Source organism: Cryptomeria japonica, chromosome 1 (assembly GCF_030272615.1).
Source record: "Cryptomeria japonica chromosome 1, Sugi_1.0, whole genome shotgun sequence".
In the NCBI taxonomy this organism is placed as follows: Eukaryota; Viridiplantae; Streptophyta; class Pinopsida; order Cupressales; family Cupressaceae; genus Cryptomeria; species Cryptomeria japonica.
This window is the reverse complement of record NC_081405.1, coordinates 295,101,993-295,129,634: the sequence shown is the minus strand read 5'-3', so window position 1 is coordinate 295,129,634 and position 27,642 is coordinate 295,101,993. Positions and strand designations below refer to the sequence as shown.

The following is a 27,642-nucleotide window of genomic DNA, read 5'->3' as shown; positions in this document are numbered from 1 at the left end:
CATTGATTTCAAAAAAAGTTTTTGACACCATTCCAAGATATAAGCTTTGGCATAGAATGGAAGAACTTGGGGTCCCGAAAGATATTAGAGTTGTTGTTCATAAACTCTATGGATAAGTTAGAGCAAATTACAACTAAAGAGGGTATGTCCAAATGTTGAACGGTAGTGACATTGGGGTCAAACAGGGGTGTCTTTTATCCCCCACATTATTTAGTTTATACATTGATAAACTTGAAGAGTGGTTAAACAATATCGTTGGAGAAGGCATCCAGTTGACAAGATACACTGTGAAGTTGCTTTTATATGCAAATGACCTTATTCTTGTTGCAAAATTAGCACGAGGTTTGAGAGAGCATTTGTAATCTTTTGAGCTCTTTTGTCAGGAGGTTGGGATGCAAGTAAATACCAACAAGACTTGATCTTTTCTTTGAAAAAGAAGCAAAAATAGATTAATTTTATCTTTGAGGGCAACCCCTTGGAGGTAGTGGCAAAGTACAAGTACCTCGGAATTGATTTTCACAATAGACCTAGTTGGGAGGCATGAGATCAAAGAGGATTGAAGGAAGGTGGAGAGCTTTATACCTTCTTCTAAATAGATGCAGGACAACAAAGTTATGTGATTGGAAGACTAAGAAGACCCTTTTCGATTTGTTAGTGGTCCTAGTTATCCTTTACGAGTGTGAGGTTTGGGTGAATAGCATCTCATGGCGACAAATATAAAGAATTCCAAAACATCTAATCACTACCAGCCTCAAAGTCAAATCAACGATAGCATATGAGATTCTTTTAGCCAAGGCTAGTATGTTCCCAATTGAGGCTTCAATGATCATTTGATTGTTATTCTACTAAAAAAATGTTGAAAATATGGATAAGCACTGCTAGCCTAAAATGATCATTAAAGATGAGCTAATTTGTAGGAAAAAAACTTGGGAGAAATATAATAGCAAATGGTTGAACAAGTGAGAAATATACATATGCGACTGTCCTAACACTAATGAGAAGATAAAAAAGTGGGTGTTAGAAAAATTTAGTGGACAAAATATTTAGGTAGAAAAAAAACATACTATATCAAAGAATTCAACCCCATGTAGAAGCATGGTGAAAAAGTTTATTAAAATCTAGGATTAAGGGAAAGGCTAAAATTTTAGTTGCATAATTGAGGACTAGCTCGCAATTTTTGCAGCAAGGGAGTGGTGGAAACGAAATGACACTTTCATCAAGAGTGTGCAACATATGATATTCATAGTCAATTTGATAACAACTTAAAGATGGACAATTTGAATAAGCTTTTTGAAAAGAGAAGACTTCACAAAACAAGAAGTTTCTTACTCAACTTATAACAAGAAAAAATAATTAAAAAAGAACTAAAAAACAAATTAATTTAATGTCTCTTAAACGGTTGGGTAACATCATTAAAATTCCTCCTTTCATTCAAAAATACCTTCGAAGAGCAATCGTCCTTTAAAGGAGAAAACATGTTTCTTTACACCTTTCGACGGTCCACCCAACCTTTTTAAAAAAAAATTAAGAATCTTTTAGTATTTTATAATACGGTCATCAGATTAACGCGGATTCATTTCGCGTTCGTCACTTTCAAACGAAAGAGCTTCCGATTTGAAGACGTAAGCAGTGGATCAGGCGTGAATTTTCTACAGAATATACCCGAAAATCAGGATGCTCACGCGGAGAAAGCAACAGCTGCCTAGATAAATGTTGCGGAAAAGACCTGCACTGTAATGCCAGCTCGGCAACCCATCATTTTTCCGTCCACGTCGGTTTCAATCCCGTACGTTAGTTTCAGAGACGTAATCCAATAAACATTTAATTTCATCGCATTCTTTATCGTGAAAAGCCACGTAATCCCCGCCATTAAAAGCAGAACATTTCCAAAGTAGCGACACCCGCAAAACACGTTGTCCACGGAGGAAAAATCCTCTCACTCGTTAATAAATTTTTGAAGGAATATGTTAAACGGCAGGTGTCTCCATTGCATGTAAATCAAAAGGCAACGGAACGGACCAAATTCTTTTGGCCGATTTGCAGGTTAGGTAACCGCTCAAAGTAATTTAAAAATCTCTCACCAGAAGCACTCTCTTACATTCGCTGAAAGTAATTCTTTAAAGTTGAGTATATTATATTAATATTTGTTGCGTAGAGTGAAATAGAGAATTTATAATGGAAAATTAATGTCGTTCGAGTTGCGTAAAATGAGTTTTGTTTGGTAGTGCGATTCGAACCTGAGACCTGTCGTTAGGCTTATTTGCGTGTGCAGAGCTCTGCCTATTTAAGAGGACAATTTTGGTGTGTTCAGCGGCTGGATTTGGAGAAAATTCGAAGGATTTAGAGAGATTTCTTGCTAAATTAGTGTTATCAGTTATTTCTGGTGAGGATTTGTGTTTTATTGCTTTGTTTTGGAAAAAATTGGAAGTAATTTTGTGTATGTTTTGTAACTCAAAGTTTAGACAGTATGCGAAGCTCAAATGTTCAATTTTGTAAAATTGGTGAGGTTGTCCTTGCAATGTTTTTAAATTTGTTAATTACAGTATGGATTCTTCTCTACAGCTTTGGCGTTACTATATTTGGATTCTTTGCTTTAGCTTCGTTAAATTAGTGCATTTGTACTAGTGCTTTTGTTCCATTGGTTTTAAGGTAGTTTTGTTCATTCGTTAAAATGCAGTATTGATTTTGCATCATTTTATCATGCAGCATTCTTTTCTATTTCTTTTGGCAAAGATTACTTTAAAAAAGTGTATTTTTTATTCAGTTAAATGATACAGAATTTATTAAAAATATTACAAAATGAAACTAATTACAAAATGCATTAACTAATTGAAACTGTCGCCCTATTTACGTTAGGTCGTTATCTTTGAAGTATTTCACATTTAAGTGATAATTTTCACATTTAGGCTAAATTAAAAAAGTTGTTTCATGAAGCGTGGGCTATCTAGTACTAAACTATTAATGTTTTTAACTTTTACCCTGCCAATTTTTGAACTACTTTAATCTTGTTAATTATTATGAAAATTAAATTATTAAATGTATTGCATTCTTTCTCCCACGTTGGCATTAATATGCATTTAGAACTCTCTGCCATGTGTTTATAAAATTAATGTTTTGCCCTTCTATCGTTGAACTATTTGCAGTTTTATGTTTTCTTAATTGTTATTTATTTTTAATTATAACATGCGCTAGACTCTTTAACAATCCTTGGCATCAATGTGTACTTAAAGCCCTCTTGATTTGTTAAAATTAAAGGGCTTTCTCTGAATATTTTAAATTTTGACGAGTAGATGGTAAACAGTTGAGTCCTGATAGAACATCATAAGATCTTTATTTTAATCAAGTAGAGAAATAATTTGAAATTGTATTTATTGATTTTTGCATTTGTTTTGTTTAATTGGCATTCATTTTCGCAATTCCTTAAAAGTTACGCAAAATTCCAACCGTACAGATGCTTAAATTTAATCCAAAGAGCTCGGATTGCGGGTACACAGTCCCGTACAGTATTTTTCCTTATTTTCTGCGCTTTGAAGGATTCCGAATTGTGCTAATTGGCACTGTACTTTTATCCAAATCCTTGGATTTATCCCCAACATCGTAAAGTGAACTCTATAAGTATAGAAAATTAGTACCGTATTGATTTATTTTAATTCTTCTTTTATAGTCCATTTGACATCGTTCTGCTTTGACATTCATCTGGCTTTGATGTGATACCAGGAAGTTCTTATATAAATATACCCCAGCGTTTTGTTAAAGAGTGTTTAAAATTCAGCATTTTAAAAATATTTTTGGCCAGTACATGACGCTTAACTTTTAATAGATCTTCGTTTTTTCTTTTGATGTCTTTTTTTCTTCCTTTAATCTTATTTCTTTTACACCATCACATCTACATTTGTAGTCTTTACTGAATGAATGAAAGACAGATTAAATGGCTTCATGAGATCAAACAGCGTAAGGGACCAAGAGCGACAATCCTTGGAAAAAAACATACACTCTGCAAACCAAAAGCTTTTACATCTTAATTTAATGGGCTGCAGAAAAGTAATGCCAACCCTAAGGCATTTTCAAACTCTCTTCAATGTTTCGTCTTCTACTATATATCTTGAATAGAAAAACTTGCAGTTTTGTTACGCTGTGTTTCCTCAAATAAGGTGGTTAGATTGTCTACTTTCAGGTTGTTTCTATACAGGAAATGGATATACTGGTAGGTTATACACTTCATGAGGTAGTATAATTTTGTCTCCATTACTCCTTCACTGCAGAATAGACATATTCTCCTTGACCTACCAGTCTTGCACCTAAGATGATGTGATCCAATCTTTAGCTGTGCAATTAACAACTTTGCGCTCCCCTTGATTACAGCTACCAAATAAGTTTTTTAATGTTCCCAAGACTGAGTTAAATTCTTTAACATAAATAAGTTTTCCTTGAACCAATTTGCTTTGTCCACATGTTAAATTTTTCTATTACATATTTTTTTATTTCCTCATTGGTGTTAGGACACTTGCAACTTAATGTCCCACTATTTGTTGTTCTATTTCATCCATGCTTTCTTCCTAAACTTAATTCCTCCTTCACAACCATTCCGGACTAGTGATGGTTACCCATATTTTGTAGGTGTTTTAGATAACTTAATATTATCGCCAATGCCTTTAGTGGGAAAAGTTCCTACTTTAACCAAAAGGAATTTATAAGGGATTGGAATTTTGATTTGAGGTTGCTTATAATTAAATTCTTTTGAATTCTTTTTATCTATCTTCACTTGTGATTTGACATGCTACTCTCCAAAATTTCACATCCATAAGGGACAATTGATGTGACATGTAAGAAAAAACATTAATTTCCTTGGTTTTTTAGTCTCACAATTTAGCTTTCCTAATTAATATTGTAGTAAGCACGCAGCTTTCCACCCTCCTTCTATCCTTTTCAGCTTGTAAGTCTCCCAGTTGAGCTTATTGTTAAAGTTGACCCTGAGATAATTGTATTTTTCCACTATTTCTAGCGGGCTTCCTTTAAAAAGACAATAAAATTGCTTTATTTTCTTTTACTAACAAAAAGATCATGACTTTGGTTTTTTTGGTGTCACTTGTATAAGACTGTCAGCATATAAGAGTAACTTCACCACATATCTAGCAAGTTGGCAACCTTGTCTAACCATTCTTCAAGTTTATCAATGTATAATCCAAACAAAGTGGGAGGTCAAAGGCAGCTCTATTTGAAGCCACTGTTGCTCAAACATTCCTTCTCTTGTTTTGATTTTTAGCCCTGGCTTGTTCATAAAGCCTATGCACTGCTGTTTTGTAATCATCTAGGATTCCAAGGTCGTCCATCCTGATCCAAAGTTTTTTCGTAGGCACTGTGTCAAAGGCATTTTTAAAATCAACGAAGCAATAGAAAACTCCTCCTCGGGTGTCCAATATTTTTTCAATTAGGGGCCCAAGAGTGATGCAATGATCAATAGGAGATTTCTTTGGTCTAAATTCTGTTGTCTTTTTTCTCTTTTTCCCTCTTTTTCTACCCATCTACCAATTTTGCATTCTATCATCCTCCTGAAATGTTTCCTTAGAAGAAGGTTGGCCATAATGCTGTGATAATTAGACGGATTATTGACATCTCCACTTTTATAAAGAGGAATAACGACACTAGTCGTCCACTTCGTCACGGAGCCATCTTGGGTGAGTCCATTAATTTATTTTGATGTGTGGTGCAAGACTCTATTCCCTATTGTAAAAATTCAGTTTGCAGCCCATCTTTGTCTTGTGCTTTACCCTCTACTAGACACTTTATTCTTTGTTTGGTATCTTTCACAGAGAAGAGCTCTGCTGATTAAAAGAGGGCTATCTTTATCTTGGTGCCACTCATGGAGGAGCTTTGTATGATGTAACCATTGAATTGTTGTCTTAGGTCAAATTCAGTGTGCTGCTAAGGTTAAGGTTAAGCTTCGTTAGTATGCCTATTGGATTGCCGTACACTACAATATTCCCTGGTTTATTGTGGGCTTCCAAATTCCCCTTCTTTGATCTTGAAAATGTTAAGAGAACTTTTAATCTACGTTTCTTGTAGTTGTCTTCTTATGATGTATTGACAAGGCTAGTCATATGTTGTTCAAAGTGTGTGACACACTGCAATTTGAGTTGTTTTGCCCTTAAAATTTCCGTTGTATTTGTTTTGTAATCTGTCTTGATTTCCTCTCTTTTGGAGTTGAATGGATATTTCTTATTGTGTTTTACTTGATATGAATTAATGTTGAAATTGACTTTACTATTTCTTTTTCACAGACCTAGACTTTCTATTCATGATTATATCTATTGTTCTGTTTCAAATTGGCATTATCACTCTAATGATGTACTCATGTTCTCTACCATCAAATTGGGTAGGGGAAACCCACTTGCCATTTATGGAGAGGTAAGACTATAGTGGTTTTACCTTTTGTTTATTTTCTCCTGCAATGAACTAACTAGCTCAAAATCAAGTTCCTCATATAGTTATCCTAAATCAACCGCTATGGGAGAACCCTGCAGCTAGTGGTAAAAATTCAGAAACCTCATTGATTCAATTTATAGATTTTGTACGGTAGATATATATGCCCCTTGAATACTTTTGAAATTTGCTAGAAATTTTGAGAGAGCACTCAATGGTTCTCTGGAAATCACACGTTCTGAAATTAGACATAGCTGTTTAACTCATACACATTTCTTGTGTGCTTTATTTCACCACACAATAAATCTGCAACTTCTTGTGAGAATAGATTCACTACTGACCATGTTCCTGTTCAAATAAGCCCTATAATTCGGTGCGCAAATGTATAGTGCATAATCAAAACTTTTTTTTGATATTCATCACATGCCCAGTACTATCCTTTATTAAAAAGTGGCATTGGTCTAAGGTTTAAGGCCTCACAAGATTGGAGATGAGATTTGAACCTTTCATAATCTTATCTTTTGAATTCATTATAGGGAAATACATCTATAAAATGGTTTTAATTTACTGCTTCAACCTGTAGGCTCACACGAAGAAATTCTGTTGACATATAGATGCAATTAGAATTTTTCGCATCAAATTCAGAAATTTGTTTATGCATTTCACAATATTTTTTTGAGTCAATCTGAAGTGAAGCATTCATAAAATAGTGTTTGGTAAATCCAGTTAATTATTTACACGGTTGGTTTTCAAATGCAGATAGCCAATCTTAACAATGGCTGCACCTTCTTTGAAGAATGATGTAATCTCTTCGCAGGCAATCATAAGGCCTCCTCCAACACCCTCTCCTTTACGCAATTCTAAGTTTTCACAGGTACAGGCTCATCCTATGACAGAATTGTTTGTTCACTTCACTTTTTTTCTGGCATTGTTTTCTATCCTTACTTTTGATGAAAGCCTTGTATTGACATCCTAAGTGTAGGTTATGATGTGGTTGATTTGTGCAGAAGATCTCTAAATTCAGAGCAAATTTCTGCTGATGTTTCTCCATACTTTCTTACAGCTAGATTTCTTGAACTTGTGCTCTGTAGTTCTATTTATCAGACCCGTCTTCACTTTGTAACTATTGAAGATCTGAAATGGTTGCGCAGGATTAAATCAATATAACATGTTCTGCATGTAGTAAATACATATGTATACGGATTGATCAGTGGGCTGTCCATTTAGTTCCAAATTTCTTGGAAATCATTTTTGCAAAGTAAATAAACATGTAGTATACATCCTAAGATATCCATCGTATACATGTCAACTGTCAAGATAAATTTGTATTTTGTTTGTAATTGTTACTGGAATATCTTCTCATCTTTGAGTGTTCTTGAACATCACACTGTTAGATGCCATGTTTTATTTACCCAGACCATAATTTAGCTGTCAACTTGTTTGCTTATCATTCAACATATTGCTTGATGGAAACTTTAATGTCAGGAAAATTGTAGAGAGTGTTATTCAAAGATTACTATTTCTAACTTATAAAACTTGAAAATATATGAGGGTAATCAAATCCTCTGAATTTATTAGCAACAAGTGTTTTAGCTAGTGATGAGGCTTGGAAGCTATGGTGCTTAGGTGGTATGTTTCTATCCATATTATGTAAATTGTATCACAGCATCGGGATCTTTTTGAAACCTTTTCAAACATGCTGTAGACTCTGATTAACACTCAAAAGAGTCTCTTTATAGCTCCCATTTTACAGGTTTCGCTCAAATTTATTTTCTTAAGCATACCAAATGTAAAGTACCCTGAGATAGAGCTACAATACTGTTACTAGAATAATGCTTTTTGAACAATCAGCAAGGGTCTAAAGAAATACGAAGTCAACAGATTTTTTAAGCTGGAAAATTTAAACTATACTATATCAATTTATTCAATTCAGGAAAAGTAGGAACTGGACAACCTTAGTTCTACTATTTTACAAGATATTGTTAGAATTTAGTATATGGTTTTATTGACTTGTAATTTATGGTCCATGACAGGCAAAAATGAGAGTATTGGTAACAGGGGGAGCTGGGTTCATTGGATCTCATTTAGTGGATCGGCTGATGGAAGCTGGCGACAAAGAGGTAGTTATCTTTCATTCTAATATATTTAAATTAAATAAGCATTAGAAGTAATTCTAATGAAGCCTACATTATTTTGAAGTTTAGGAATCTTGGTAAATCTTTTTCATATTGAAGTTCTTTTATTTTTTAATAAAAAGAAAAAATGCATTAAACATCAGAAGTAGAAAATTACGGCATGGATTTTCAGATGGCTAGAGCCACAATCAGATATAACAGAAAGAAAACCCAGCTCAGTTTTTGAAGACCACCTACTAAAACAATGCCCCGGAGTAAAGTAAGACTGCTCATTAGTAGAACACAGAATTAACTGACCAGCATCATAACAGATACTAAAATGAAACAAGGACCTCCAAAGCTTCCAAAAGAAATATCTAAAATATTAGCAAGAAAAGCAAGGTCTAACTTGGACATTCATGATGAGAAACTAATTTACCATCCCTGCCAACATAAAGTCATCCAAGGAAGAGCTACGAGCCTAGGATAGATCATTCTGTATTAAATGAAGAAATTGAACAGTCTTAACAAGAGACAGAGTACCAAACACATCCCATTGGCAGTTCTCTTCTATATACCACTTATCTAGACAGCCTGAGAGGAGATGGAATCAAACTTATGGATCAACCTTATGGCTAACGAATCAATTTTATAATAATCCTATTTAAAGTCTAACTCAAATGCTCTTTCAAGAGCAATTAGGATGGTGCTAGCTTCCATTGCAGTGTTGGTGTTAACTCCCATAGCCTAGAGAAAAAGAAACACAGATCCATCTGTAGCCTGAGAAATACCTTTAAGACCCACATTACCTGGATAACCTCAAGAATCTTCATCTATGTTTATTTTAATAAATTCCTTTAGTGGACGAAAAAGATCATTTCACTTGTTTTGAACCCTGAAAAGCTGGGGGAAAAAGGGAGAAGATTGACAAGGGAGAAACATGCCTAGGGGATTAGAAATATGTTGATCAGAATGAGACAGGGAATCTACATCTTTTCAGTTGGCAAAAATGGTTTCTTTAAATGAATCTAAAATTTTCTACTCAATTTGAGAGCTTAGGACTTGATTTGCTTGGAAGATACATTGGTTCTGTTCTAGATAAGTTTGCCATTGGATGAAGATCAGGCCAAGCTTCTGAGTTACTTTGAGAACGACAATGTTGGAGGGAGGATGAATTATGCTATCCCATAGGACATACAAAGAGAAAATTTGAGGTGAAGACTGACCCCAAATATGCCACCATTGAATCCAAACACGGTTAACAGAGGGACACTGAAAACAGACATGAGCCACAGATTCCTCCTCTATGCATAAAACACATCTAGAAGGGCCCTGTAGCCCTCTTAATATTATTCCAAGCAAGGTGTTTTTTATGACAGGCCAACCAAATCAAAGTATTGGCATTTAGGCTAGCTGAACTGATTCCAAACCTTGTTCCACCAAGTGCAATCAATCTCAGCATCAAAATTCCTAGAAGAGAGAATAGAAGAAAGACAGCTTTTGTCCTAACGAGTCTGCCTTCAGGCTAAGAGCTTGAATGTTTCCAACTATAAATCTGGGTCCAGAAATGGCATTAAAACCAGCAACAATGGACTAGCCAACAACATTAAAACCCGACTCAAAGGCTGGAGTTCAGTTAATGAAGAGAGACGTGGAGGATAGAGATCCCAAGTATCTTTACGCATATAGCTTCTTTCCTATTTTTAATAATCCAAAGAGTCCCGTCTCAATAAGAGAAGCCTCCTATTTACTACTATGTCAAACTCTTGAACGTTTATCTTTCGAATCCGTTCTTGGGATGCCTGTATCAACCATTCTCACACCATCTCAACAAAAGTTTAGCTAGCAACTCTTGACTATTGAGCGCTGCTTGCCTAAGTCCTTGTCCTCCGCCCATCTTTGGTTGACAAACTTGGACCTAATTAAACAAGCTCCAGTTCTTACTTTCCAAAAAACCAGCCCATAAAATTTCTTGGATAAGGAATCCAATTGCTTTAGGAGGGATTTAGGGGTAGTTAATATGGTAAATAATTAAATGGGGAAAGCTTGAAGGACAGATTTCAAAAGAGTCAAGCTACTACCTAAAGATAACCAATTAAAGAACCAAAGGCTAACTATTGTTCTAGATTTATTAATGATATTCCTCCACCGATCACTTTGGGACTTGACACAAATAGAGGGATACCAAGGTAATCTAGAGGATGCTGGCAAATTGTAAATTAGAGCATCACAGCAATTAAGTGAAAAAATGAGAAATATAATCTTCATTAATCTGCTAGCCAGAAGCAACAGAATCAACTCTAATCAAGGGAGTATCATCGATGAAGTGCAAATGAGTTTGAGGCTCTATGTCATCAGCAACAAACTATTCATGAAGACAATCAGTATTTATAGAGGAAAGAGGGAGTTCTCACACAACTCACCACCCAACTGATCAATCCACATTAAATTGAAAAGCAGAAAATGTTTTCTAGAGAAAAGACCATGTGATTCTATCATTAACTTCGGGTATATCCATTTTCTCCTTGGAGCTGGACATACAGGGGCTAACCTCAAAGATCATGCCATTGCCAAGGGCTATAGGTAGGAAGATGTCAAGAGAATCAGCAACGTCCTTCTTGGGGATCAATGCTAAAAAGGTGTTGTTAAGAACTTTCAGCCTGTATTTATTGGATTGGTATCCCCTCATAATTTCCACAAAAAGGTCTTTGGCTTCAACATATTCCAAAATTCTTGAAGAAAATCAATAGGTTTACTATAAGGACTAGCATTTTTTTCTTTCTTCAAATGGAAGACCAACATATTAAGCTCCTTCTCCACTTAAGTATCATTCTTTTAGAACAAAGAAGAGAAATGCTGAACAATTTTCAAACTAATTTCATGAAAGGAAGAGAGCTGGTTTCCTTGGGAAGATTTAAGGGAAGGGATAAATTTCCTTTTTCTTCTATCTTTGAAAGAGTTATGGAAAAAAAGGAGGATTTCTATCCCCTTTCTAAAGCCAATCTATCCTTGATTTTAGCTTCCAATTGATCTCTAACAAATCCCATTCATTGAGTTCCTTAGCCAAGGAACTTTCCAAGTTGAGGATCTCCATAGTCATACCCTCATTGATTTTAGTGGTTATTTGTCTAGGTGATTCTACATTTTTTTTTCCTTGAAAATACTATCAAGTAAAGTCTCTTCCTCTATTTAAATTTGTTCTTTACAAATCAGCCCTATGAAGAAAGAGTACATGGTAGTGTCAAAGGAGGGCTTGCCTTCTTCGTAATGAGAAGGAATGAATTCTTTGAGCACTAGGTCTCTAGGTTACACTAGTTGGAATTTGAAAGAGAATTTTCTTAAGTTGGAGATAAGGGAGGAAGAGAAATTAGTTGTCTAGTGATCCAATTCCCTTCAATTCAAAATTCTCAAGGACAAGATTAAAACTAAGTTTCCGGTTCCGGTTCAAGTTCAATGATCTGGTTTGCCAATTTGGCTATTTTTTGGGGGGGTTTTGGGTTTGTTAGTACAAAAACCATGTAAATATATATATGCAACCTAGAAGCATGAATTAAGATTATAATATCACATAGCATCATATAAACAACAAAACCACCATAAACTTGAATGTAATTTAAATTTTAAAACATGCATGATAAATATTATTTGTTCAAACTTCAAGTTCAATATCAAAACTGTTAATTTTAGCACTTTCAGATTAATCTAAACTCAGAAAATCAGAATTTAATTACTAATTAAATTGATTAGATGAAGGGTTTGTAAATTTCCAGATTTAAGCATAACGAAGAAAAGAACAAAATAAGCATAAGACAAGGTTACCCTGGGAAAACCTCCTAGGAGGAAAAACCCAGCCAAAAGATCCTTAGATCTGATTATGAATTATGTTCATATGAAGGTTACAACACTTATCTCAAGTACTTGAAGGTGTTTGATAATGTCTTCCACAAGACTGTACTTTCACAAGCATCAAGTAGTCACATCTACACCTTTAACCCTTCCAACAGCAATCAGGTCCAAACCCTAGGTTGGTAATGAAATCTGTTCTTTGATTGATTGCAACTTCAGTTTGCTCTCCTTCAACACCAGTTCGCTCCACATGAATGAATTTCACACTTTAATTGGCAGAAGTAGTTCGCTGATGTAACTGAGGTATTTCGTTGTGATGGCAGATCTAATACACTTCCTTTAGCTCGCAATGGCAGACATATATTTATTCCTCCTTAACTCGCAAATGGCAGACATATATTTCGCATAGGATCAAAATGAATAATGAATGTGTATGATTGAGGTGGGAAGCATCTTTATTTATATGGTGCATTGTTCATATATGTCGGCTTATACTGGAGTCGGCTTTATCCTTTAATTTACATTGTTTTCCTTTAATCCAAAATGCATTGATCATGGGGTTGGACCTTTGCATGTGGCGTGGAGTAGCGTGGGGGTTCTTAAGGATGTGCCGTGAAGTATAGGGCCCAACCCTACACGCTAGAGGAGGGACCAGACCCTTAGGCGGATTCCAATGTTGCCTAAGGCAATTGGAATCCGCCATCCCTAATTACAACCAACAAAAATAATAATATCAAGTTCAAGTTTCAGGAACTTTTAGCTTTAAAGTTTTAATCATCAAATGGGTTCTCTAAATCATCAATATCACCATCATCATTGACATTAGTTATAGGAACATTAGATGAACCACAAGCAGTGTCACTTGCACTAATAGGTTCTCGCTTTCCTAGTCCTCAAATGCAATATGCTGAGATGGCTCTATTTCCCACATCTTCATCGCCCCTTGCTTGTAGTTGTTAGAATATTTAATCTTTACTTGGCTTAGGTTTATTTATATTTTGTTTGGGATATTCCTTTGGAATCCCTACATGTAATTTGTCCTCTAGTACATGTGGACAATTCATTTCTTTTACTTTCCTTTAAATTAAGGAATATTAGATTTCCTCCTTAAGAGGATGTTGACACATTGCACACATATTGTGAATGGTGGCATTCATAGAAATGGGAGTTACTTTGTAACTCCTCTCCTCATCTCTATTTAAGAGATGCTTCTCCTCTTATTCTTCACTTTTGATATCATTGTAATGAGCCTCTCTCTCTCTCTCTTTAGGCCTTGCCTTCATTCATAATACTTAAGGGGTTTTCCTTTGCTTTACCCCTTTCAAAACCTCTTGTGTCTCCTCTTCAAGTTCTCCTCATCTCTATTTAAGAGATGCTTCTCCTCTTATTCTTCACTTTTGATATCATTGTAATGAGCCTCTCTCTCTCTCTCTCTCTTTAGGCCTTGCCTTCATTCATAATACTTAAGGGGTTTTCCTTTGCTTTTCCCCTTTCAAAACCTCTTGTGTCTCCTCTTCAAGTTTTGGGTGATTGCTCTCAAGTTGCTCTCTACTTTGGTAACATTATTTCTATCGACATAATTACTTGGATTTCTTTTTCGTTTTCTTGCTCTTGTATTTCCTTTTAGTAGTCATGTTGTTTGTGTGAAAAGAGATGCAAGTTGGAATGCACATATACTAAGTTCTCTTCTCTATGAGCACCCTTCCTAAACCTATCACGAAGAGTCTCAACACTTTGACCAAATGAGTGCACAAAATCTATGAAGTCATTCGTAATTGTATCTTGCAATTCATCTTCAAGGAAGAGTTTGAGGAATGCTGCATTGTACCCTTTAGAGATCTCTATATAGGGCAAGCCTTCCTGGCATAGAAAGAAATTGATTGCTCTAGTATTTTGGAGTCAATTCATAGCCAAGAAGATGTAATGGAGTGGTCATCTTGTTCCATCTTTCTTCAACAATTGGATGCACCTGTTTGAAGAAATTCTTCTTAGGGTCTTGCTCTTTCGCACTCATGATACACTTCATCTTCTCAAGCATTGAGTCAATGCCATCATATACCTTTCCAATGCAAGGCCTATCCATGTCACTTTAGAAAATCATGCTCATAATGGGCTTGGTGAAACTAAGGAGATGCTCCACATGATCCTACCACGAGTCATCTAATATCCTTTGCCTAATTTTTGTTGCCCTCACAGTGCTACTTTGCTTCCATATAGATCAATTTTGGTTAATCAACATATTAGAAAGTGCCTCTCTTACTTTCACAAGTTGTTTCAAGACGATCGTGTTAGAGGTGAAACGGGTCTTCGAAACCTATAATAGAAATTATAGAAAATTAGAATACACAATCAAATTATGAAAATAAAAAATTGTCAATAGCTCCAATTTTGAAAATGATCTAAAATTCCTTGAGAGATGTGGTGGTTGGTGATGAACATCTGGGTCAGCCTCTGCATTTGCCTCTTTGATTTAGATAATTTTATTCCCAATCTTTTGTTGCATAAGATTTAGAGAGTGGACTGCACAAGGTGTCCAAAAGATATGTTGATACCATTCCTCAACCAACAACTCTACAATTCTTTACATTGCCCATTATGACTTGAACAACATTATAGGGTCCCACTGTCTCAATGGCTGCAATGAAATTATCAACAATAAATTCTCCATCTTTTAACTTCCCCTCACAATGCACAACTCTCTTGAAAACATTGCCCCTTTAGGGGACACTACTATTACATCGATCAAGGACAACTTTTTGAATCTTTTAACCCATTTGAAACAATAGACAGACTTGTCTCAATCCATGAACACCTTATGGGATTCAATGCATCTTTTAACCCCCTTCACCTCTCTTTCTAACAAGGTTCAATGCACCTTCTCATAACCCGGGCCCTTGGACCCTTTTGGAGCTTCATTAACTTTTTTCAACATCTCTTTCTAATATGGAGAGAGAACAACATTGAAAGACAACCCATTTGCATAAATACATCTTGCTACATGTGATAACCCGACCCCAATATGTTATATTTAAACAATGACAAATGACCATTTGTAGTAAAAAAAACCGTATCTAATGTTAGTATTTTTATTCTTATTACTATCGCGCGAATGAGATGCATACGATATGAATATCAAAGCGCAATTTCTTTAGTCCAAATGTGGCAAGCAAGGTAATCGGTTTCAAACTAATCGATTTCTATTTTCGACGCCAAAAGAAGGATCTAAACCAAACGACGGGACTCTTCTATGGCGCCAAACCATTACAAACGTAACCCTAAACGTGACTGTTCAGGTGCATATTTTATATACCGATGACAACGAATAAGGGAAATATAATAAGCACGCGGAAGTTATAGAGGAAAATTGCGGGAAATCTGAGGGTATGCAGCGATAGTAAAGAAGGTCATCAACAACCCAGGTAAGTACCGATCCGCCCTTCCCTACAACTCACACGAATGAGATTATAATGCAAAATCATTACTATACAATACGTTCATAGGACTTAAGACTATAATGCATTCTTAATATATTCCAATACATTTATGCGATTTAAATTATAAGGCACTAATTAATACTTTGTGATACATTTATATGAGTAAAATATATAACGCACCTTTAATACGTTACAATTCATCCATACAATTTAAATAGAATTCATACTATCTAAATTATAATACACTCCAATACAAAGAGCATCTATAATTAATGAAATTTGAGTTGCCTAAATTAAGTTCATTTACCTTCAATGGCTATATGAATATAAATTGAATTAGGGAATAAATGACTATGGGTCAATATACCCATGATTAAGGAAACTGAATAAATTCATAGGAAATTAATCTAATATATTAATTCAAATACACCAAATAATGGAAATAATGTTCAATATGAGCAAATGTAGAATGAATGAATAATCACACAAATGTTAATGTACAATGGTTAGACGATTAATTTAAATATACAATGAAGTTAATTATTCACCAAGTGCATGTTAAGTTTAATATCCAAATATTATAGCAAACTCTAAATTCAATCCAATCAACAACCGAATCTGTATTCTTCCAAATCCCCAAGGGAGATGGGCTGCTAGGGAGAGGCAGAGTAAATCCAGTCAAGGGGTGCCCTAAGGGTGAAGACTCCTCTTAAGTCTGGGCTGCGAGCCCTAAGGACGAGAGGATTGAGTCAAGTAATCTGGGACCTAAGAGAGAACAGGTGTCGAGCTCCCTAGGTAAGCAAGAACCTCTTCTGGGAAAAGGGACGGAATAGTTGACGATCGGGATTGAGCTCCAAGAGTTGTTATTAAATTAAGATTGAATTTACTTAAAACAAAATTATAACTTGGTTATTAATTGGTTATGCACAGGTCTTAATTAGGGGACATTACAATTGGTATCAGAGCAACGTTCCTGCCAGCCTGAGGAACAAATTAATTTATGCACCGTACTAGGAGGGCTATTTTCAATATGAATGAACAATTGATTAATGAAATTAAATCCTTCATGGAAAGAACAAATCAAACAATTTTGGATCAAAATGCAAAGATTAATAAGCAAAATCAAACATTACTCCAAGCTCTACAGAACATAGGAAACACTACTCACAAAAACAACCCCCACAATGAAAGGGATATCAGTTCGGGACAATCCAGAAATAATAATGGATCTTCTACACCTAGAATACCTAAACCCCTGTTCCTACCCAGGGACGATATTCCAAGGGAAGAAGAGGGAATGGACTCTCTCTCCATTAGCACTGAAGATATTGCTAGAGCATATGGGAACTTGGACCCCGAAGTTAGAGAACTCATAACATTTAGAGAGTTTTGTGAAGCCAAGAGGCAAGAGGTAACTATAAGGAGAAACAAACAACCAAATAAAGAATTGAGACATAAGGTGAATAGGGTAATGCTTCCTAACTTTGATGGGACGGGAAAGATTACAACCCATGCCTGGTTACAAAAGTTAAATACCTATCTCACACTCAACCAAATGACAGAGGAAGATGCACTCCAATTTGCCATCCTCCATTTGGAAGGTCTTGCTCTCGATTGGTGGCATCACGGGCTCATCACCCAAGGGCATAAAAAAATAACCTCCTATGAAGAATTTTCACAAAAACTTATTAAGAGGTTTGAGAGGAGACACCCCCAGGAAGATTTCAAACAACTGACACACTTAAGGCAGCAGGGATCCCTAGAAAGTTACATAGCTGAATTTCAGAAAATATCAGTTCGAGTTTCAGGGGTTGAAGAAGATAGACTTACCTACTTATTTGTGGAAGGGTTAAGGGATTCACTCAAAGGGTTGGTAAGAGCACTCAACCCCCTATCTCTCGAAGATGCTATTGAGAGAGCGTTGAATTTAGAAGTATCCACAACTAGTAGTAAACCCTCCTTCAACCAAGGTAAATCATTCTCCAAAAAGGGTGAAGAACACAAAACATCACAAACTAGGGAGGAGCGTGAGGAACTCAAAAAGAAGAACCTATGCTACACATGTAAAGAGCCATGGAAACCAGGTCATTCCTGCCCTAGAAAGGAAAAACCTTGTTATCATTGTAAGGAGAAATGGGAACCAGGCCACCGATGTGGAAAAAGGGGTCGAGTCCAAATGATGGAAGTCACGTCCGATGAAGAGCTAGAAGAAAATAATAATAACAAAAGGGCTAAAGCTGAAGAAAATCATGTAACCATAGCCACCATCACTCATACTTGCAAAAATCAACTGTTCCGCATCAAAGGTACACTTAGAGGACAAAGAATAATAGCCTTAGTGGATAGTGGATCATCCCACAACTTTATTAGCGAAGACTTAGTAACAAAAAGGAAGATAAAAACTGAATACTTTGAAGGGTTTACAGCAGCAACGGCCACAGGAGATATGATCCAATGCAACAAGATAGTTCCTCAATTGGAACTTCTCCTAGGCAAACATCCCATCAAGGAGGATTTCTATGTAGTACCCCTAGATGCAGACCTAATTCTAGGCTCCCCATGGTTATATTCCTTGGGATGCTACATGACTGATCTTCCCAATTTGACAATCCGTTTCCAGCACGAAGGGAAAGAAGTGGCATTACAAGGCATTCCAAATGGAATTTCAAAGGTGGTTTCTTGCAAAAAGATGGAAAGAATTTTTAGGAAGGGTCAAGGACAATGGGCCGCACAGTGTATGATCCTTGACAAATCTACTTCCCAAGGTAGAGCAGTGCACATAGATATACAACCCATTCTCAAAAAGCACAAGAAAATCTTCCAGGACATCCCTCCGGGTTTACCTCCCAAGAGGGGTTTTGAGCACATAATAGAACTAGAGGAGGGAGCACAACCGGTGATCACCACTCCCTATAGACATCCCCAAAGGTTCAAAGAAGAAATAGAAAAGACTATTAATGAATAACTTGACATGGGACATATACAACCCAGTTCTAGTCCCTTTGCCTCTTCAGTGGTACTTGTTAAGAAGAAAGATGGAACAATGAGGATGTGTATAGATTACAGGGCACTTAATAAAAAGACAATAAAAAACCGGTATCCTATTCCCAGGGTGGATGAACTAATAGATGAACTTCATGGGGCTAAATACTTCTCCAAAAGTGATCTAAGATCAGGATACCACCAAATCAGAATGAGAGAAGAGGACATTCCCAAGACTGCATTTAGGTGCCATTATGGACATTTCGAATTTTTGGTCCTACCTTTTGGGCTAACCAATGCCCCAGCTACATTTCAGTCTTGCATGAACCATACCTTCAGGAATCAACTCAGAAAATTCTTGCTAATATTCTTTGATGACATCTTGATATATAGTAAAACATGGGAAGACCATCTTAAGCATATTGATGAAGTATTAGAAATCTTGGAGAAAGAATCACTTTATGCCAAAGCATCAAAATGTGAATTTGGGCTTGAAGAAATCTTGTACTTAGGCCACAAAATCAGTGAACAAGGTATTAGCGTGGATAAGGAAAAAATCAAAGCTATTAAGGAATGGCCAAAACCCAGAACCTTAACACAACTAAGAGGATTTTTAGGATTATGTAGTTATTACCGAAGGTTTGTAAAAGGATTCTCCAAGATTGCAGCCCCCCTTACAGACCTAACCAAGAAAGGAACATTCGTATGGTCAGAAAAAGCCCAACAAGCTTTTGACGATCTCAAAACAGCAATGAGCACATGCCCGGTATTAACCATTCCCAACTTTGACTTGCCTTTTGAGCTACAGTGCGATGCATCGGGAGAAGGCATTGGTGCAGTCCTCATGCAAAATAAGCAACCAATTGCTTTTGAAAGTAGGAAACTCACCACAACCGAAAGACTCTATTCCATATATGACAAAGAAATGCTAGCCATCGTGCATGCCTTGGCCAAATTTAGGCAATACCTTGTTTGTGGGAAATTCTTGGTTAAAATAGATCATAACAGTTTACAGTTCTTCCTAAAACAAAGGGATCTTAATGACAGGCAACAAAAATGGGTAAGCAAACTTCAGGCATACAATTTTGATATAGAATATGTGAAGGGAAAAAACAATATAGTAGCAGATGCCCTATCTAGAAGGCCGTATTTGTGCACCATAACGAACATCACAGCAGATTGGAAACACTCCCTCATGGCTGAATACGCTAAAGATACCCATGCAAATGACATCATTGAAAGGAACATACAACTAGAAGACTACAAGGTAGTTGAAGGACTCATCCTTTACAAAAATAGAATATATCTCACACCAGGATCCAAAATGAAGGAAAAAATAATTAGAGAACACCATGACAAACCGATGGCAGGACACCCAGGATATTATAAGACATATAAACAGGTCAGGGAGAAATATTCATGGAAAGGCCTAAAAGGGGACGTATTGAAGCACGTCCAAGAGTGCATGACTTGTCAACAAAATAAGGCAGAGCAAACCCATCCCGCAGGCCTACTCCAACCACTCCCAATACCGGAACAAAAATGGGAAGGAATTTCCATGGACTTCATTGTGGGCCTTCCAAAGGTTCAAGGGAAGGATTGTATTTATGTTGTGGTGGACCGGCTGACGAAGTATGCCCATTTCATGGCCATCTCTACAGAATATCGATCCCCTCAAATAGCTGAAATATTCTTCAAAGAAGTGTTTAGATTACTACCTAAGAGCATTGTCAGTGACAGGGATAGCAGATTTCTGAGCATGTTTTGGCAAGAACTTTTCCGTTTAACAGGTACCGAACTAACTCCGAGTACAAGCTACCATCCTCAAACGGATGGACAAACTGAAATTGTCAATAAATGGATAGAAGGATATTTGAGGAATTATGTGACAGGTCAACAAAATGCATGGGTGAAATGGCTACACCTTGGTGAATATTGCTATAACACTACACACCACATGTCCATTGGGATGAGCCCCTTTAAAGCACTCTACAGCTACGAGCCTACCTCTTTTGGAAGTTTAGTCCTTCCAGAAAGCAGAGTACCAGGGGCTAAGGATTTTACACAACAGAATATCGATATCATGAATGTTCTCAAGGATAACTTACATCATGCTCAGAATCAACAGAAACTATATGCAGATCGTAATCGAACCGAACGAACATTCGAAGTTGGAGACATGATCTTCTTACGGTTGCAACCATATAAGCAATCATCCATCAAAACAAGTGGAGCTGAAAAACTTAAACCACGCTTTTATGGCCCCTACAAAATCATGAGGAGAATTGGTGAAGTAGCCTATGAAGTGGATCTACCCAAGAGTAGCAGAATTCATAATGTCTTCCATGTTTCATGACTTAAGAAAGTTTTGGGACAACATACGGTACCATGTGCAGAATTGCCCCCACTTGATGATGAAGGTAAGCTCATTCTAGAACCAGAAAGGGTCCTCAATATGAGGGAGAAGAGACTGAGAAATAAGACCATTCCAGAATATCTGATCAAGTGGAAAGGGTTACCAGAAGAGGACGCAACATGGGAAGGAGCAGAAATCTTTGAGCATCCTAACCTTAAGTTGCTTGAGGACAAGCAAATTTAGGAGGGGTGGACTGTGATAACCCGACCCCAATATGTTATATTTAAACAATGACAAATGACCATTTGTAATAAAAAAACCGTATCTAATGTTAGTATTTTTATTCTTATTACTATCGCACGAATGAGATGCATACGATATGAATATCAAAGCGCAATTTCTTTAGTCCAAATGTGGCAAGCAAGGTAATCGGTTTCAAACTAATCGATTTCTATTTTCGACGCCAAAAGAAGGATCTAAACCAAACGACGGGACTCTTCTATGGCGCCGAACCATTACAAACGTAACCCTAAACGTGACTATTCAGGTGCATATTTTATATACCGATGACAACGAATAAGGGAAATATAATAAGCACGCGGAAGTTACAGAGGAAAATTGCGGGAAATCTGAGGGTATGAAGCGATAGTAAAGAAGGTCATCAACAACCCAGGTAAGTACCGATCCGCCCTTCCCTGCAACTCACACGAATGAGATTATAATGCAAAATCATTACTATACAATACGTTCATAGGACTTAAGACTATAATGCATTCTTAATATATTCCAATACATTTATGCGATTTAAATTATAAGGCACTAATTAATACTTTGTGATACATTTATATGAGTAAAATATATAACGCACCTTTAATACGTTACAATTCATCCATACAATTTAAATAGAATTCATACTATCTAAATTATAATACACTCCAATACAAAGAGCATCTATAATTAATGAAATTTGAGTTGCCTAAATTAAGTTCATTTACCTTCAATGGCTATATGAATATAAATTGAATTAGGGAATAAATGACTATGGGTCAATATACCCATGATTAAGGAAACTGAATAAATTCATAGGAAATCAATCTAATATATTAATTCAAATACACCAAATAATGGAAATAATGTTCAATATGAGCAAATGTAGAATGAATGAATAATCACACAAACGTTAATGTACAATGGTTAGACGATTAATTTAAATATACAATGAAGTTAATTATTCACCAAGTGCATGTTAAGTTTAATATCCAAATATTATAGCAAACTCTAAATTCAATCCAATCAACAACCGAATCTGTATTCTTCCAAATCCCCAAGGGAGATGGGCTGCTAGGGAGAGGCAGAGTAAATCCAGTCAAGGGGTGCCCTAAGGGTGAAGACTCCTCCTAAGTCTGGGCTGTGAGCCCTAAGGACGAGAGGATTGAGTCAAGTAATCTGGGACCTAAGAGAGAACTGGTGTCGAGCTCCCTAGGTAAGCAAGAACCTCTTTTGGGAAAAGGGACAGAATAGTTGACGATCGGGATTGAGCTCCAAGAGTTGTTATTAAATTAAGATTGAATTTACTTAAAACTAACTTGGTTATTAATTGGTTATGCACAGGTCTGAATTAGGGGACATTACACTACATGTTGGTTGGCAATGTCTCTACTCTCATTTTTAAATTTATTTTCCAAAGGTCGTGTTGATCTTTTGCGTACGATTGGTTGTTCACTTTCAACATCAACTGTGGTAAAAAAATGGGTGGTTTTCTACCACAATATTGGGATTAGATGGGGGTTGTATTCCCTTTGATTTTTTGGATTTTGGAATGGGCTGATTTAATCTACATGCTTCTCGTTCATTTTCTTCTTCTTGCTCCAATCTCTCCTTAAGTATGAATAGTAGGGTACATTGACTTTTCATGGGCAAGGTTTGATGCCTCTTTTAGGTATTCCACACAAATGGGCTTTCACTCAATAATATGAACTATAATGTTGTACATCACATCCCCTACATTTTCAAATATATCCCACTTCTCCTAGAACCAATCATATGATAACATATTTCTATAGAGGAGAATTTGGATTTGTTTTGAATTTGGGTTGTTGACTTGTGGAGGTGCAAGAAATTTTGTGAACACATTCAAAACAAAAATAAAAGAAGAAAAAAAAATAGATGAACAAAACAAATAATTTGTTTCATCTTTGTAAAACAAATTTTGGAGGGAAAAAAATGAAAAAAATCTTACCTCTTATAGCCAATGGAAGGTTTCAAATGTGCTGGAATGAGGGTGTAGTCCAGCTTCATTATTCGATCTTCAACTCCCTATGTCAATGCAACAAGAAAAAATATATTCTGAGCTTGTGGCAATGAAAATTGTTTTTTTGCAAAATAAATGAGCAAAAATGAAGTTGTTTTGGTGTGTTAAGTGTTTTGCAAGTCACTTTTAGGGTTAGGGAGGGTGCCAAGTTGAATTGGACCCCCAAAAAACATTAAAATTTGCAATTTTCTTTTTTTGTTTTTGATGTGGGTGGGTGTCCAAGTTTGCCTAGGATACACTGGCCCCAGTTTTGGAGAAACTTGCTTGCACCCACGAGCGAACTGGACTAGGATTCAAATCGGGTGGGAACCGGACCTGGATCTGACAGGCCTCGGAGAAAACCCAACTACTTAGGATTAAAACATCACCTAAGTAGATGTAAAAAAAAGAATAATCTATCTAATCTCTTGGCTATAGAATCTTGGCCAAACTTTCTATTAGTATGGAGTAAAGAGATCTATTTTAGCCTTAACATCAATTAGTTTAAGGAAGGATATGTTGCCCTTTAGTGTAGATGAAGAATGGTCTAATCGAATTAGACCATTTTTATTTTCTTCCAAGTTAAGCATAGCAATAAAATATCCAATCACATTATAGAGAGAAGTGGACAAAAAGGAACGACTAGTATAAGTCCAAAGAAAATTCTTTCCTTTAGTATCCACAGGGGCATAGGCATTGGTTAGAAAAAATATATTAATCAAATTTAACTTGGTGAATAAATTCTTGCTATCTATTTAGGAGGATAGTCATAGAACAGAGCTATGAGGATTCCAATGACAAGCCAATCCCCTTAAGGACACTTGAGACCAATTCTTTGACAATAAATGGTCTTCCATAAAATGGAAGAGAGAATTCATTTTCTCAACAAAAGAGTTTTGTTTCTTGAAGAAATACTAAATTTGGGTGGTTCTCTTCAATAAGGTCACAAACAATTTTTTTTAATTAGAGGTGTTTTCCAAGCCTCTTGTATTTCATGAAAGAATAATCATTTGAGGGAACTAGAGAAATTTGAATCCAAGGTCCTAATGAATCTTGAATCCATCATATCAACTTTAGAGAGTTAATGGATAGAGGGTTTCATCCAAGCATGTTCTTAATTTGAGGAATTCAAGATTCTATAGGACCTTGGATTCACATTAACCATATTAACTCCTAAAGCTAGATAAGGAATCATTCCAACTTTAGAGAGTTATAGCTAGGGTTTTATATTGAGGCATATGACTTTCTTGTGTAGTATTTTTTGTCGATTCCTCCAACATTGTCGATGGTGGGGGATTAAACATAGGGGATGCCTCAAAGTTCTACTTCTTGCAAATCAGCAAAATCCATAGCCTTTTCAATTGCCCCCATAATACATGTTTCTAGAGTCAACTAGTTTACCTTACCTAAATGATTTCCAACATATTGAGATGGCAACCGATTTTCTTCCATATTTGTTCTTGTCTTGCTAATTGTTATCTTTCAACCAAAAATCAAGCTTTCGAATTTTTTACAAAATATTTATCTTTCTTGTGTCACTCCTTGGAGTAGAGATTTCCCTTGCATGCTCTTATCAACATTGTTAGAGGGGGTCTGAAGCAATCTCATTGTCTTTTGAAGGCAATCTCTATAAAAGTGGCAATAAGCGTGACTACTTCATTTTAATGAAAAGGCTTCATAACTCACTTGCTGAGTATATTACATGCTACCCAATTGGATCTCAAAAGCCTTGAGTAGGAATTTGTTGAGATCCATCTTTATATAAATGTGACCATACAACTTTCAAAAGTAAAGTTTGAGGAGCTCACAAATCTGCCCAGGGTCAAACTAATAGATTGGAGGACAATGGGGAGCGAAAAATCCGCAGGTAATCTAAACAACTTGGTCTAGACAAGGATTTGGGAAGGAATATGATCCACAATATTCCTAGATGCCAAAGCTAGATAAAAAGCCTTGAATGGTTTGAAACTTTGATCAGCCATTTAAAAAACAAACAAAGAAAACCCATTTGCATATAGGATAATCTCCATATCACCGTAATAATATCAAGCCTTCTAGGAGCTAGAAATCCATTGGTAATCTAAAAAGCCTAATCTAGACAAGGAATTCGGAGGGGATTTCATTTACAAGGTCAGATTTTACACGCTAAAGCTTGATAAAGGTAGGGTCCACCTTAAAGAGCCTTGTGTTGATCAGCCATTACAAAAAAAAACAATGAAAAGATAACCATTGGCATAAAGGATAATCTCCATATCACCTTCATGATGCCAAGACTGATGAGACCAACTTTCTGGGAAGTTAAGATAAATTCACTCTCATAAATTCTATATTAGAGCATGTTCTTGAGAGATACAAAACATCATCAACTATGAATTCAGGATTCATGATGGGAATAGGTTCTTGCTCACTCCATTGAACGCAATCATTGAGTTTCTTGTCATTTCACATTTCTTTTCTAAAATTATCCATCACATCCAACAAAAAATGATACTGTTTCTTAGATCAAGAGGGGTCCACCTCCATTAGTGCATTCCTCAAGGAAAAAAGAAGTAGGGGAAACCCCTTCCACATGGCCCATTGACACTAAGAACATCCAACCGACACCTCACATTTTCTGCCTAAAATTCTAAAATGCTTTGTTATCTAGCTATGTTTTTTTTCTTGATAGTGCTACTTACACCATAGAGGGTTTGGTATACCCTTACCATTCTATGACTTATGACCTCTATGATACAACAATGTTATATTTTGGTATTCTCTTTCAAAGATATTACATGTCTCATATTTAGTTCTTATACGAATAGGTATTTGAAAGTATTTCAATAACAAAAGAAAAAAAGTAAAGGTAAATTTTTTAGGTTATTGTTAAATAAGACACCAATTTACTATATGAGACTCCCCTTCTAGATGATAGGAAACACAATGCTAATCTTTGAGGAAAGTAGCGCAAATAGAGAAGAGGAACAAACAATTTCACAATAGAGGATATACCTGGGGAAACCCCCTTCAAGAAATAAACCTCGCAAGAAGAGAATAGATTAATTGTATTATCTTTAGAAGGAGATTCAAAATTTTGTCTCTCTAGTTCACCATGTAACCTCCCTCTTACTATGTTCTACACGCATCATAGATTTTCTTACACATCATACAATGCCATAGATGCTTTTGCACATTTTACATGGTATAGATGCTGCCTAACATGTCATAATAAAACTTATAAATAGCAAGAAGTGTCATACAAGGAATCTCAAGATTCCTCCAAGGGTGGTGCCCAATTCCATGAGGGGTCACAAATTACAACACAAAAAAAATTAAATGTTTTACAAGGACTTGCAAGGTATACAACACCTAGTCTTACATTCTCCCATTTGTTGTATATATTGCAAAACCATTATGGATAAATGCCCATAGCCAACCTACACCATCTATAACTCCCCATGCTCAATGGCTTTGCCAATGAATCTACAACATTCATTGAAGTCTCTATTTTCTTAATCAAAGCGCCATTGTCCTCTACCATGTCTTGAACTAAACGATACTACACATCAATTTGATTTGTCCACATGTCAAATGTAGGGTTCTTGGTTGAATTGATTGCGGTCCATCATAGTTAATCCTCACTACATCCAGTATTAAGCCAACATCTTGATACAATCTCCAAAGCCACACTATCGCTTTGGAAGAATGAGTAGCCACTATTCAATCAACTTCAATAGTTGAAAGAGAAACAACAATTTTCCTATTACTCATCTAACTAACAACAACACCAAACAAGATAAACACATAACCACTAATGGATCTCTCCTATTGTCAATGCCACCAATCTAATTTCATCTACAAAAGCCTAAATGTCTAATTCCTTGCCCAAATTAGATCCTTCTTAATAGAATGCTTTGAAGTGCCACAAAGATCTGAAGTTCCTTTTTACTACAATCTAGTGCCTTTTTCCCATATGAGACATGAACTTGCTCTAAACTATGACTGCTATGACAATATTTGATCTTGTACAAACCATTGCATACATGAAGCTTCCAACAACACTAGAATGTTGAACATCACTCATGTTATCTATCTCATCCTCTATCATAGGAAACCATTCCGTAGACAACTTTTCTCCCATGGTACTAGGAACGCCCACTGGATTATAGTTTTCCATCTTGAAATGGTGCAAAATGGAGTTAATGTCTTTCGGCTCAACTA

The 27,642-nt window shown here is 36.0% G+C and overlaps 1 protein-coding gene across 3 annotated transcripts in view; it reads left to right on the top strand.

The window, feature by feature from the left end:
- The first annotated feature begins 1,885 nt into the window (after positions 1–1,885).
- LOC131046431 (UDP-glucuronic acid decarboxylase 5) overlaps positions 1,886–27,642 on the top strand; it is a 58,459-nt gene continuing 32,702 nt past the window's right edge. Inside the window, exons 1-4 of one of the 3 annotated variants that reach the window (XM_057980165.2) lie at positions 1,886–2,043; positions 2,273–2,383; positions 7,180–7,294; positions 8,454–8,540. In XM_057980165.2, coding sequence (XP_057836148.2) covers positions 7,196–7,294; positions 8,454–8,540 — 186 coding nt within the window. In that variant the 5' untranslated portion in view covers positions 1,886–2,043; positions 2,273–2,383; positions 7,180–7,195. Of the gene's footprint in view, positions 2,062–2,254; positions 2,384–7,179; positions 7,295–8,453; positions 8,541–27,642 lie in introns of all 3 variants that reach the window. The other 2 variants (XM_057980167.2, XM_057980168.2) reach the window with 2 other exon arrangements.